This window comes from Meriones unguiculatus, chromosome 18 (assembly GCF_030254825.1).
Source record: "Meriones unguiculatus strain TT.TT164.6M chromosome 18, Bangor_MerUng_6.1, whole genome shotgun sequence".
NCBI classification, from domain to species: Eukaryota; Metazoa; Chordata; class Mammalia; order Rodentia; family Muridae; genus Meriones; species Meriones unguiculatus.
In genome coordinates this window covers 73655996-73669150 of record NC_083365.1, presented here as the reverse complement: position 1 = coordinate 73669150, position 13155 = coordinate 73655996, and the positions used below count along the sequence as shown (strand labels likewise).

Below are 13155 nucleotides of genomic sequence, written 5' to 3'. Positions count from 1 at the left end.
GTAAACATGCACACAAAATAACTAAAATGAAATCAGTTTCCAAAGTGCATGAGAGCAGCTTTATATGAGAGACATTCAGTGCGTCGCATGGCGCCAGCAGTGCTGGGCTGGGGGGACAACCTTGACAGACAACGTTCATGCCACCCAGTTCCAGAGCTGACAGCTTTCGCTTTGAATTTGGAGGAGGGGCCAGGCAAGGAAGATCCTCCTTCAGGTGGCTGATACTAGGCTAGCCATTGCTCATTAAAGTGGTGTCTTCCCCCTTTAACATCCCATGTGATATTAACATCTTTCCTGCGCGAGAAAAGAACCCCTTAATAAAAAAATTAGATAGTAAAAAATATAAAAACATCCCAGTTCTGATACTATACCATGGTAGCTGCCAGCGCTACACAATTTGTGAATGACTATGGGTATTGGTTATTGTTTTCATTGCTGTGGTCAAATGTCTGATAAAAGCAGATGAAGGGAGTGCTTTTCTGGGCTCTCAGTGTGAGGCACAACTCATCGTGGTGAGGAAGTTATGGGAGCAGGAGCATGAGGCCACTAGAATCTATAATCAGGATACAGAGATGGAGGCTGGTGTCTGCTTCCTTTCTCCCTTTTGCTTGGTCCAGGACCCTAGTCCACCGGATGCTGCTGCCCGCACTCAGGGTCGATCTTCCCATGTCAATTAACCCTGTTTAGAAACTCCTTCATAGTGATGCCCAGAGCCTGTGCTCTAGGTGATTCTACATTGTCAGGTTGGCAATATTAGCCATCACAGAGGGATACCTGGCCGGGAGGATGCTGGGTCATATCCATGCCTCAGGAGACTGAGTAGTGTGATGGTAGGTCTCCGGATAAAGAAACAGAGGAGGGAAGTGGGAGTAGAGATGGAGTTGAACAGGTTGCACTATGAGATAGGAAAGCAAGAACCTGCCTTTAAGGAAAACTTGAAGCAGAGACCCACGAGGTGGGTCAGCTAATTGGATCCCTGGGGTAGGTATTGTGGGCAGGAGAGCAAGCCTGGGCCAGAGAATCAAGGAGGCCTGCGTGGCTGGAGAGAATTGGGCAGGACCAGCCTGTAAAGGATGAGGTCAGAGCATGAGGTTCTCTTCCAGCATGAGGATTTTGGCCTTGGGATAGAGTGAGCTGTAGAGAGCAGTGTAGCTGTGTGCTGCAAATGGCTTGCAAAGAGAAGAGGCATTAGGTGCTTAGGAGGCATCTTGGTGGCTGTTTCTTCTGAGAAACCTGAGTGGGACTGGATCTTTCGTCGCAGAGTGACCTGAGATGCTGTAAAATGCTATCAAATGACACAACTCAGGGGCATTATTGGATAACCGGTTCAAGCCTGTCCTCTTGTGCATATTCACACATTTATGTTTGTGTAGTATGTGTGTGTGTGTGCTCACGTGTGTTTGTGAGGAGGGATGCACGTGTTTGTAGAGATCAGCAGTCAACCCCAGTCGTCATGTCTCAAGTGCCATACCCTTGTTTCTTGAGACAAGAGTCTTGCAGTGGCCTGGAACTTGCTCAGATAGACCAGGCTGGCCGGCCAGGGAGCCCCAACAGTCTGCTTGTCCTCCCTTCCCTAGTGCTGGGATTGGAAGAATACATCACCCACACCACACAGCCTTTTGACGTGGGTGGATTCTGGGCACTGAACGCAGATCCTAGTGCTCTCTTTGCAAGCACTTTTTCAACTGAGCCATCTCCCTAGTCTGCACAAGGCCGACTTATTCTTTCTTTCTTTGAAAATTTCATGCAACATATTTTGATCGTGTTCTTAAGAATGTGTTCAGTAAGCTGTCTTCTCCCCTCCACTGAGGTAGAAATCCTGTCACTAACTTTTCAGTAGGTGATAATCTTGCTTGAGAAGGGCAGAGTATGGAAGCTATTAAAGAGTCGGTTGGAGTGAGTTAAAACATAAAATGACATTTTTTTACCCCTCTTTGTCCCAGCTCTTTTGATTCCCAGCGTCCAGTCCATCAAGCAAGAGAGGAGATCCTGCCTGGGATGGTGGGTGATGGAGAAGTGCCTCTCCAGGGTGGGCTTGCTCCCCAGCTGTGGGGAGGTGTTTGCCAGGCGGCTGAGGATGGAGACAGTCTAATTAAACCGGGATTGATTTATTAACGGAGTTCTACTGCTCACATAATTTAACAACTCTGAGGTGTTATGGGGCCTGGGGTATTGCTAAAGAGTGCTAAGGCTCAAGATAATTATTGCCTGACTTTGGAGAGAATGACAGATGGGTCCTCATTGTCTCTGTAAATCTCGCTGGCAATTGAAGCAGGATTCTTTGTTGGGTGTTGTGTAGGGTTCTTGTTGTTGGTCCTGGGCTGCCTTGCTGGCATGCTCCCGGCTGCATTTTCCTTTGTCTCTGCTTTGCAGACCCTCCCTCCAAACCCTGCTTACTCAGCTGCAGGTCTGCCTTTGGCTTGGTCTTAACAATGGGTCTCCTGGGTCCCCTTCATTTTCCAGCTGCCTTTCTGTTTGAATTTATTTTCTGCCAACATGCTTTTTGCTCTGGTTTGACTTAGTTAAAAAAAATCTGTTCTCTTAACCAGGCCTGTATAAATATTTATTTAAGACTTACATTGTGTGCCCACTTTGGGGTGTAGGCGTTAGTGAGTCCTTTAACATATATAAATGACAACCTGCCCTCTGACAGGTGAACTCTGGGAGGCAGGAGGTCTGTCAGGAAAGGAGTGATGTCCTGCAGGTTTTCTGTCACCTGGCTTGTGTGGCCCCATGGTCTACATGAGCAGGGTGTGATTATGATATAATATAAAATATAATAATATATTATAATAATGTGCTTTCCTATCAGCCCAAAGCACTCATGAGCTGACAGAACATTCTTAGATATGTGTCTGAACTCTCCTGCTAATTCATTTGGGACCTTTGCTTATCTTTATATGATACAGACATGTTTCCTCCAAATAAAAATATGTCATCTGATTTGAATGGTTACATATGATGGCTGTAGAAAATGTGGAATACACAAAAGTGTAGGAAAAGTCTTCAAATATTTCCTTTAAAGATTAGCCACTGTTATCATTTGAGGGGACCAACAACAGACAAAGACGTGATTCTGCCCAAGTGCACTTTGGTGAACCAGTGAATTGGTTGGGGTTACTCAGGAAAGCAGCGGTGACTCACAGGCAGCTATGTCACTGAAAAGTCTGCCCCAGCGTGGGTGAACACTCATGAAAGTGGCATTTTAGAGTTCTGATTCCCTCCAGCTCCACGTGCCCCCTTGAGAAGAACAGCCCTCACGGCAAAGCCTGGCTCACAGGCACCCACACAGCTCTCTCACAGGCCTTCAGTGTGCAGTGGAGCTGATGTAGCCTGTGTCTGTCCTTCACAGTTGGGTCAGCTCCTACCTTAGAAGCAGCATCTTGGCTCTGTGGTGGCTTTGGGCAGTGCTTACTCTTACAGGCATGGAGCTCCTTGGGACCTCTTCTCTGCCTCCATTGGTCACCCTTGAGCGGTCTTGTTCTCCAAACACAATTCATTCTTGTATGAGTGAGATTGGAAATGCCTTAATGAAAACCTTTTGGTTTGGTGACTGGGAAGATGGCTTCTGGTGGTCAAGTGGTTATTTCAGAGCAATAGGAATTAAGTTTGATCCCCAGAATACAAAGAAAAGTTGGGTTTCTGTAGATCTCTCTGCTGGAGAGGCAGAGACAAGCACATCTCTGGGGCTTGCAGACAAGACAACCTGGCCTACTTGGCAAGTGTCAGACAAGTTTTACCAGACCTTCTCTGGTAAAAGAAGGTGGGCTGGGCAGTGGTGGCACATGCCTTTAATTCCACCCCTTTAATCTCAGGAGGCAGAGGCAGGAAGATCTCTGTGAGTTCGAGGCTAGCCTGCTCTACAGAGTGAATTCCAGGACAGTCAGGGCTACACAGAGAAACCCTGTCTCAAAAAAGAGAACAAAACAAAACAAAAAGCCAACAAACAAAAAACCCAAAACAAAATAAAAACTGAGGTAGGCAGGCCTTGAAGAATAACACTGGAGTTTTACCCTCAGCCTCCACACATGTATTCATGTACCTGCACACATACGAAGGAAGGAAGGAAGGAAGGAAGGAAGGAAGGAAGGAAGGAAGGAAGGAAGGAAGGAAGGAAGGAAAGAAGGAAAGAAAGAAAGAAAGAAAGAAAGAAGGAAGCCCTTAGTGTAACTTTCTTTACATGGGAACAGGGCTATCTGAACCTACCCACCCTCTTCTGTTGAATTAATTCTCATCCTGGAATCAGGATGTTCTATCATTCAGCTTTGGGCCAAAGAAAATGAACTTACTCCTTGACACTCTTGATAAGCCCCTCAGAGGCTACTGAGCTCTTCAGTGGGTTTTGGGCTAATGACTGTTTACAGCTGTTTATCAGCAAGAGCTGAGAGCTGGCCACAGTGGGGAGCTGCGAGCACAGAGGCTCTGTGGAGGACCCTTCAGAGGACTCTTGACTCTCCATGCAATTTTGGCATTTTGCTCTTTGCATGTTATCAAGGAATTAGATGAAGGTGATTTTTAAGTAAATAACACATCTCTCTGAAGGACCCTGTGTTCACTAGAATTCCATGGGCTCCCAGTGCCTTGCAGGACAGGACATGAATAACATTAATATTCTGCATGTGCTATCCATTATCTGTCCACCTGGCAGGATGTTCCAGTGTAGTTCTGAGAGCGAAGTCATGCCATTGGACAACCACGAGTCAGAGGAATCTCGCAGCAGTGGCTGTTGTTTGTGTGTGGCTGTGTGTGTGTGTACACTTGTGTTGCAGTTGTATTTGAGTGTGCATACACGTATGTGTGTGCAAGTGCATGGATAGGCCAGAGAACAACCTTTGATGATGTGCCACCTTTTTAAGAAAAATACACAGGAGGGGCCTTTACCTGCGCACCCACTGTGCCAAGGCCTGGAGCACAGATGGGTTCAGGGGAGATATCAAACCGGGCCTCGTATGAAGTTGACCCTCCTGTGTTTCAGAACCTGGTGGGAGGGGAAAGTGTTGCATGTAGAATTTCTGAATTCTTAGCTTTTCAGACACTCATTTGTAAGATTCTGCTCTCCTGAAACTTTCCCCTGGTGTTTAAAAGGCCGTAGCCGATGAACTCACAAACGAGACCCGTGACCCACGAGGCTGCCAATCTGAATGGTGTTTTCTTTCTTTTTAGCTGTCTCCGTCATGAGGTACAGCGCCTCTGCCTTCGGGTTTGCTGTAAGTAGCACGGAATGTTCTCACCACCATGAAATTCTGCACGCTTTCTCCCAGCCCGTGACTCTCACCCCAGTCAGGAAATAGACGGGTGCTCATCTAGCAGATGCGAGATGAGCAAGGTGGCCCAGCTTTAGTGAAATCAACTTCTGTGAACATGATGATGTAACAGAATGAAAGGCATCAAGATGGGACAGTGCCCAAGTGTACATCCGGGACACACACGCTCTGTGAAGGGGTTGTTTGAGAGGAGGCCTTGGGGCATTTACCTCTCCCTGCCCTTCAGGTTGCTTGTGGGCCTTGCACACGGGAGGTGCACATGTGGTTGTAAAGGGAGCTGACAGATAAAGGGTAGAGGTGGGTTGGGGCCCACACTACGAGTGTCTGTCTGTAGCCCTGCTGAGGCGAGCTGAGTTTTCTGCCTGTCCCCTGGCGGAAATAGGTCAATGTCAGCGGTATGCTGAAAACTTGAGTGACTCAATGGATGCCTTTCCTCTTGTTGCCCAGATGTCGGGCATTCTGTACTGGGCCCCAGACCCACATCTACCCTTTGTCCTAAGAACTTAATGTTTTCAGAGTGTTCCTATGAGTGTGTTGCAAATTATTTTAAGAGTCTTATGAAGCATGTAGACTGTCCAGAAAATTCCACATGCGCACACTAGTGACCAGAACACAAAGTACTTATGCACACACCCAGAAATAAATACTCAACATATACACACAGAGAAATATGTGCATAATATTATACATGGCTGAACATATACAACACACACCAGCATAGACACACATTCATCCAGAAGTAAATATACAGCATAGACACACATGTGCATGTACACACAAAAAACATATACATATCCACACACAATACATACACACACACACACACTCAGGAAAACCTCTCTCTGTCTCCCTTTCTGTCTCTGTCTCTCATCCTCTCAAAAGCATAGAACTTTCTATACAACTTCAAACTGTTGGTAGACTTCCTGGACCTCCTGACCTAGCTAGGACATTTCCAGTGAGAGCCAGAATTAGATTTTTTTTAAATTACTATGTATAGAAAAATGCTAATACCTTGATGGTCACAGGAAAAACAATTTCACATATTTCAGAAAATAGTACCTTCCATTTTGATCGCCTGCCCCACATCTGCAGAGTGCTAGATCCCAGGGCTCTGAGAACGAGCTAGGCATGCGAGGCCACTTCCCTGCAGTGTGTAATACCCAGGGCTCTGCCACGGAGCTCAAAGTGGCTGCAAGAAGCATGCAGAAATGTGTTTGCTCGAATCTTATTCAGACTCTCTAGGTCATTGTGCAGTTGGCCTGTGTGTTCATGGCTGTGCCTTGCTGACTCTGGAGAGCCACTAATGTCCTGTCTCCTTCTCTAGTTTGACGCCATCCTGGATGTACTGTCCTCGGCCATTGTCCTGTGGCGTTACAGCAACGCGGCCGCCGTGCACTCTGCTCACAGGGAGTATATGTAAGTGGATTCTTTTTGCAGATTGCAGGAGCCTTAAAGGGAGGCCTTGCCATCACGTTCAGCAACATCCTCCTTCCTTCTTTGTCCTGATGTGGAGAAAAGGGTGCAAGTTGTCTTTGATGTTAGCGGATGGACTGTTAGCCATGAGATAGGTCTTTCCGGAGATAGTCACAGGGACACATACAGCCTTTGTAATTTGTTCATTTCCCCAATGTAGAGTCTGGAGTGAATATTTTCTTGTCTGTCTCTCTATTTATCCATTCATCTACTTGTCCATCTGTCCATTCTTTCAAATATCCATCCATCTATCTACCCATCCATTTTCACATTCATGAATCTACTCACATCCTGTCCATCCATCCATCCATCATCCATACATCCATCTACCCATCCACCCACTCATCCATCCATCCATCCATCATCTATCCATCTACCCACCCACCCACTCATCAATCCATCCATCCATCCATCCATTATCTATCCATCTACCCACCCACCCCCTCCCTCATCAATCCATCCATCCATCCATCATCCATCCATCTACCCACCCACCCACTCATCCATCCATCCATCATCCATCCATCTACCCACCCACCCACTCATCCATCCATCTATCCATCCATCCATCATCTATCCATCTACCCACCCACCCACTCATCAATCCATCCATCCATCCATCCATCCATCCATCCATCCATCCATCCTCCATTCATCCATTTAGCCAACCCTGCCAAACCCCCTATCTACATTTATCCCCTTCCCTTCCCCTTCTGTTCTCTTTTCCTCTCTCCTTCCTTCCCTGCTCACTTTCTCCCTATTCTCTCTCCTTGGTGTCTCCATTTTCTTCCAGAATCTCACAAATGCTAGGCAAGTCCTCCAGTACCAAGCTGTACCCCAACTCTTGCTGTCAGATTTGTTGTTGTTTTGTTTATCATATTTTTAATCAATAATTTAATACCTATCCTACTAATATTGACCTTATAATTTTAAATAACCTAATGTAAGACACACCCATGAACATAAAACATGCACAAACACACAGAGACATTATGCACTGGGACCACCACTCCTTGCTAGCTCTAGGCTGGACTACACCTCAGCCCCTCATTTGGAAAAGTAGAAAAAGAAAAATTGCATATATATAGTTGTACATATGTGTGTTTACATGTGTATGTGTGCCCATATATCAGCACTTGCAGGGTTTTCCCTGGCCTGTGTAGGTTTTTGATGGTTGAACACCAAGGAACAAATGATCCTCTGTGTGGTTCTGGTGGTGCAGACAGAAGGTGCTAGTGAGTCAGTGTCAAAGGACACTCACGTGCAAAGGTGGAGGTGTCTCTTTGCTGTAGGGGAATTCAGGCAGTATGTATCTGAGGATGAATGTATTCAAGGGTAGACACTCTTGAAAGATGACAGCATCATTGTTAATGACAGCTATATGTGCAGGTGTTGTGTGTCACGTGTGTATGCACGTGAAGGGCAGAGGTCAACCTCAGGTCTTATTCCTCAGAGACAAGGTCTTTTTTGAAAAGAACTTTTATTTATTTATATTCCGATATTACAATATATTACATTAGTTTCTCCCCTCTCTGTCCTCTCTCCAAGCCCTCTCCTACCTCACCTATCATGCTAAGCTGCTGTCCAGTGACCCTCAGGGACTTGCCTGTCTCCACATCCCCAGTCTGGGGTTACAGAGATGGACTACCACATTTGGCTTTTTTAGAAGAGTCCTGGGGATGAAAATCAGGTCCTCATACTTGGCTGGCAATCACATTCCCAACCAATCGTCTTACCAGCTCTGCTTTCACTATTTTTAAAGATCCCCAAATAGGTACATTAACAACTGTGTCTGTTACCCATAATGCAAGGCGATGCTTTGAGGACCCTTGGGTGGTTTGTTCAGTGGGTAATGATCATGAATTCACTTGGAGATTCCTAATCTAAGGATTAAGCGATACTTAAAATCCTCCATATCACCAGCTTTAGTTAACATTTTAATCTCTGGTTAAAAATTCACGAGATCACTGCTAGCAGGGAATATATTTGCATATTAATGAGCATAAACAAACAATGAGGAATACAATTAGAAAAGCCATTGGCTTTCAGTTAGTTTCTAGAGAGTAAGATTGGAGGGAACTGAGAAATACGGAACCGGCTCTTCTAAAAGGCCAGTTCTCTGACTCTTTTGATTTGAAATCATAGCCTCAGAGTGAATCTTGACTTTGACCTTGCCAGTGCAGAAGATGGTCCTTCCTGCACACGGCCGCATGAAAATGGAGTGTGCAGTGCTTCTGCCTCACCGCAGTGTGTGGACAGTTTCCTTTCGCTGGATTAAAAAAACAACAACTTTTACAAACTCTCGAACTTTCAAGTTTGATTATTTTGTATGTTCATGCATGTGCAAGCGTGCATGTGTGTGCATGCCTGCGTGAAGGTCAGCGGAGAGCCTTGGCTGTGGCTCCTCGGGAGCCATCCGCTTTGTTAATTTTAGACAGTGAACCTCACTAGCCTAAAGCTCACCAAGCAGATTGGACCGCTGAGCACTGAGTCCCCGGGAGCTGCCTGTTTCTGTGTCCCTGGGACTGGGATTGCAAGTGTGTACCACCGTGCCCCATCTTAAAAAAAACATTCTGCAGAATGTTCAATTCTCCTCATGCTCCTGCAACACACATTTTACCCACTGAGCCATCTCCCCAGCCCTCAAACACTTAAAAGTGGCATAGATCCTGCAAAATTGCACTTGATTTAACCAAAGGCTGAGAACTAAGTCTGTACTCGTTGAATAGTCTCACTGCTTCTCCCCAGGCCCCGTGACACCACGTTACCATCTGTTTCCATGACTCTGATTGCCGTAGATAACTCATCAATGCAGTTGTAACGGTGTGGGGAGGCCGTTCCTGGGAGGAGGAACAAATGCCTACCCACCACAGATACAGCATGGACTGGTGAGAGCAACTGGGGTTTCTCACCGGAGCCTGGGCAACTTATGGATGACTGTGCCACCATGATGAGTGCTGTCAACCGGACAGGCCCGAGAGCCAGCGGAGAGAGGGTCTCTGAGGGCGTGTGTGGGAGAGCTCCTCATTTAGTGCTGAGATGGGAAGAGCCACCCTAAGTGTTGGTAGCACCATCCCGTAATCTGGACTTCAGGTTGAGTGCTTCTGTACCATGGACACAATGTTGCCGACTGCCCTCCTTCCCCGCCACTGTGGGTGACACTGCCCAACTGTGAACCAAAATAAACCCTGCCTTCCTAGGTTGCCTTTGCCAGGTGTTTTGTCACAGAGTGAGAGAAGTACCTAACAGACCCCCAAAGAAAACTCTGCCCCTCCCCAGCAAGCATTATCACTTACATAGTCTCCTCGAGGGGCTGGGCCCCCTGAAACCCTCACCACCCCCAATACTGAGTATTAATGGCCCAGGCTAGTGTAGGCTCCCTTCCTGTACAGGGTTGAAGCTGCTGAGAGTTCAAGACACGTCACGCCTGAGTAGGCCATGTCTGTGCCACATGTGTGCCATGCGTAAGTGGCCTGTGTGTGTGGTGTGTGTGTGCCTGGATTCCCTTGGAGGTCAGAAGGCACCAGATGCGCTGGAACTGGGTTGAAAATGGTTGTGACCTGGCATGTGCGTGCTGGGATTCAAACCTAAGAACTATTGAAGAAAGGTCAAGGGTCAACGTGTGACCCTAGAGGACACGCAGTTCCTGCCACTGGCTTTACTTGGCACACACGCCCAGGCTTATGCGTCCTGTAGGTGTGTGCGGTTTTCTTCTCTTTGCAGGCTGAACAATGTTCTGTGTGGCGTGTTGATCCCATGTGCACGCATCAGTGCACACTTCCGTTGTTCCCATGTTTGTGGTCAAGACCCACTTTATCTGAGCCTGAAGTTAAACAGAGATTGGGCAGAATTTGGAGATGAGATGACGTTAGTGAGGTGGGTATTAGCGTCATCGGTAACTGAAGGAGAGAAGCTGAAAAGTCAGAGTGATGGAAAGAGGAAGGTGTGAGGGCTGGAAAGATGGCTCAGTCATAAAATGCCACTCAGTAAGCATGGGTTCAGAACCCTGCCCTTCCTCACGTCAAAAGCCACATGTGGTCACGTGCATAGAACTGCTGCAGAGGCAGCTGGACTTTCAGAGCTCGCTAGCCAGCCAGCCTGGCCAACAGATGAGACTGTGGATGTGGAAGCCATGGCTCTTCCCCACCCCTTTTTCCCTCTCCTCCCCCCCATTTTTTAAACATGAACCAGTCAACTTTTAGTTCTTAGTCAAGATATGAAAATACAGCCACAGCTGAATTCTTCGTGAACAGAGCTGGGCAGGTGGTTCTGCTCAGGCATGCTTTGCCCTCCATATCGACTCCTCTTCAGCAGTCACGCTAATGTTTGCGGCAGGGAGGTGCTGATTACAGAGGCTGTGGATAGAGATGGGTGTACTATGTGAGGCGTGGCAAGGCTGAGCTCCACTGGGACTTTCACGCCTGTCTTAGCCATTCTCAGCCCTGGGCACCTTGTAAGGCCACAGGAAGGACAGCTTCCTGCTGCCGTCAGCTGCCAGGGCCAATGGGCTGCTTGCCACAGAAGGTACAGCCTGGTGCTCTTTGGGAAGCCTCTGACATTTTACATGTGATAGGGGCACAGGTGCGGCCCCACAAGGCTCCCAGGCCCAGCTGTCTCCCTGGGCCACCTGGCAGCTCCCCGAGTGGAGGTGGCAGCAGGTGGGGCATTGCTCAGTTCTGCAGGCTTTCCTTCCACGACTGAGTCAGCCACACAGCCTAACACACTCTGCCCCACTTCCGAATGTGCGTGACGACAGCAGGATGTCGGCGGGATGTGGGAAAGGGAATCCGAGGGTTCTGGATGGGCGCTCTCAGATCCTCAGAGATGCTCAGTGTGTCTTTCAAGTGAAACAAACAGGGCATTCTGGTTCACACCCCAGGAAGCAGCACTGCTCTCTTTTCAATTTGCTGAGCAAATGACTTGGCTTAAGAGCCCCCAGCTAACAGGATAGCTCCAATGGTGCCTGCCCTTTTGATGCCTGGCATCAACAAGCATGTTTGTAAGGCTTGGGAACAGCTCCAAAAACTAAAAAAGAAAAGTAGCTGATTCCAGGCCAGTGAGAGGACTCAGCAGGTGAAGGGTGTTGCCGTCAAACCTGCTGGCCTGAGTTCAATCCCTGCGACCCAGGAGGAGGAAGGAGGAAGGAGGAAGGAGGGAACTGACCTCTGAACGGTGTCCTCGGACAGCAACATGAGTACTGTGGCGCGTGCCACACTCCCACACAATATATAAGTAAAAAGTAAGAATTATTTTCTTAAAGAAACGCAACCCATTTGCCAAAGAGGTGACAGATTGGTGGCTTGCTCCTGGTGCTGGAGCCGACTGACCCGTGAGGTTGCATGCCACAAACGACTGAGTACATCGTTGCAGCCTCCCTAGCTTCTCGTGGGGTGTCTGATCTTGGGCCTAAGTCGGGAGGCGAACCACGTCACCTTCTGGCACTGTTCACACCGTAGCCTCTCGCTCGTGTTTTCTGTCACTGCAGAAGCTGCTCTAGAAGGATGATAGCTTCCCAGGCGCACCGAGCTGCCGCCGGGACACGAGGCTGGAGGAGCCTTTTAGGATAACCTGAGCTCACTTGACTTGAGTGGGTTCTGTCTCGTTGAAGGAAGAAGGCGATGCCCTCTACTGCCAAAAGCCTTCCAGAATCAGAGAGTAGTAGAATCTTGCCAGGACAGGCATGGGGCTTAAAAAAGTGGTGCTGAGTGTGTGTGTTTGTTTGTATGTGTGTGTGTTAAGAAAAAGGGTATATAGTCTTGGTCCCTGTTAGCACTGAAATGTGACCCCCAAAAATATGTGAAATAAGTCATGGGTGCATTTGTCTGCGATCCCAGCACTCAGGAGTGGAAGCAGGAAGATTGGAAGTTATTCTTTTCTATGTAGTGAGCCAAGACGGCAGCTTGTATTACAGAAGACCCTGCCTCAAACCACGACCAACCAACAAAATCAAGCCTAAGAGGAAGGTTGCCCCAGGCTTTAAATGAAAATTAAAACATTCTCCCTTTCTGTGGTGTTCGTAGGGCTGATCGAACAAACAGGGTTGCTGTGTCTCTCTTCCTGTTTTTTTTTTTTTTTTATAGAAGGACTTTTGGTTTGGATGATAGCATCTTCCATCTTGGGCTTCGTCAGCCAAGAAACACATTTGCCCCATTTAGCTTTACTTTTTGAGACAGGCGAATGTAGCCCAGGCTGGTCCCAAACTCACTAGGTTGACCTTGACTTCCTGATCCTCCTGCCTCTACTTCTCAAGTGCTGGGATTACAAATATGTGCCACAATGCCCCATTTTTGCAGTGATGGGGATTGAACACATAAACTCACTGTATTAGTTATTTTTTTTAATCTCCATGATAAAACAAATGACCAAGGCAATTTATTAAAAAAAAAAAAGAGTTTAAGTAAGATTACGGTCCCAGAGG

The 13155-nt window shown here is 47.4% G+C and overlaps 1 protein-coding gene across 1 annotated transcript in view; it reads left to right on the top strand.

Moving 5' to 3' along the window:
- Tmem163 (transmembrane protein 163) overlaps positions 1–13155 on the top strand; it is a 161674-nt gene that overhangs the window by 102482 nt on the left and 46037 nt on the right. The window contains 2 exon segments of the mRNA XM_021641417.2: positions 5164–5207; positions 6589–6680. Coding sequence (XP_021497092.2) covers positions 5164–5207; positions 6589–6680 — 136 coding nt within the window.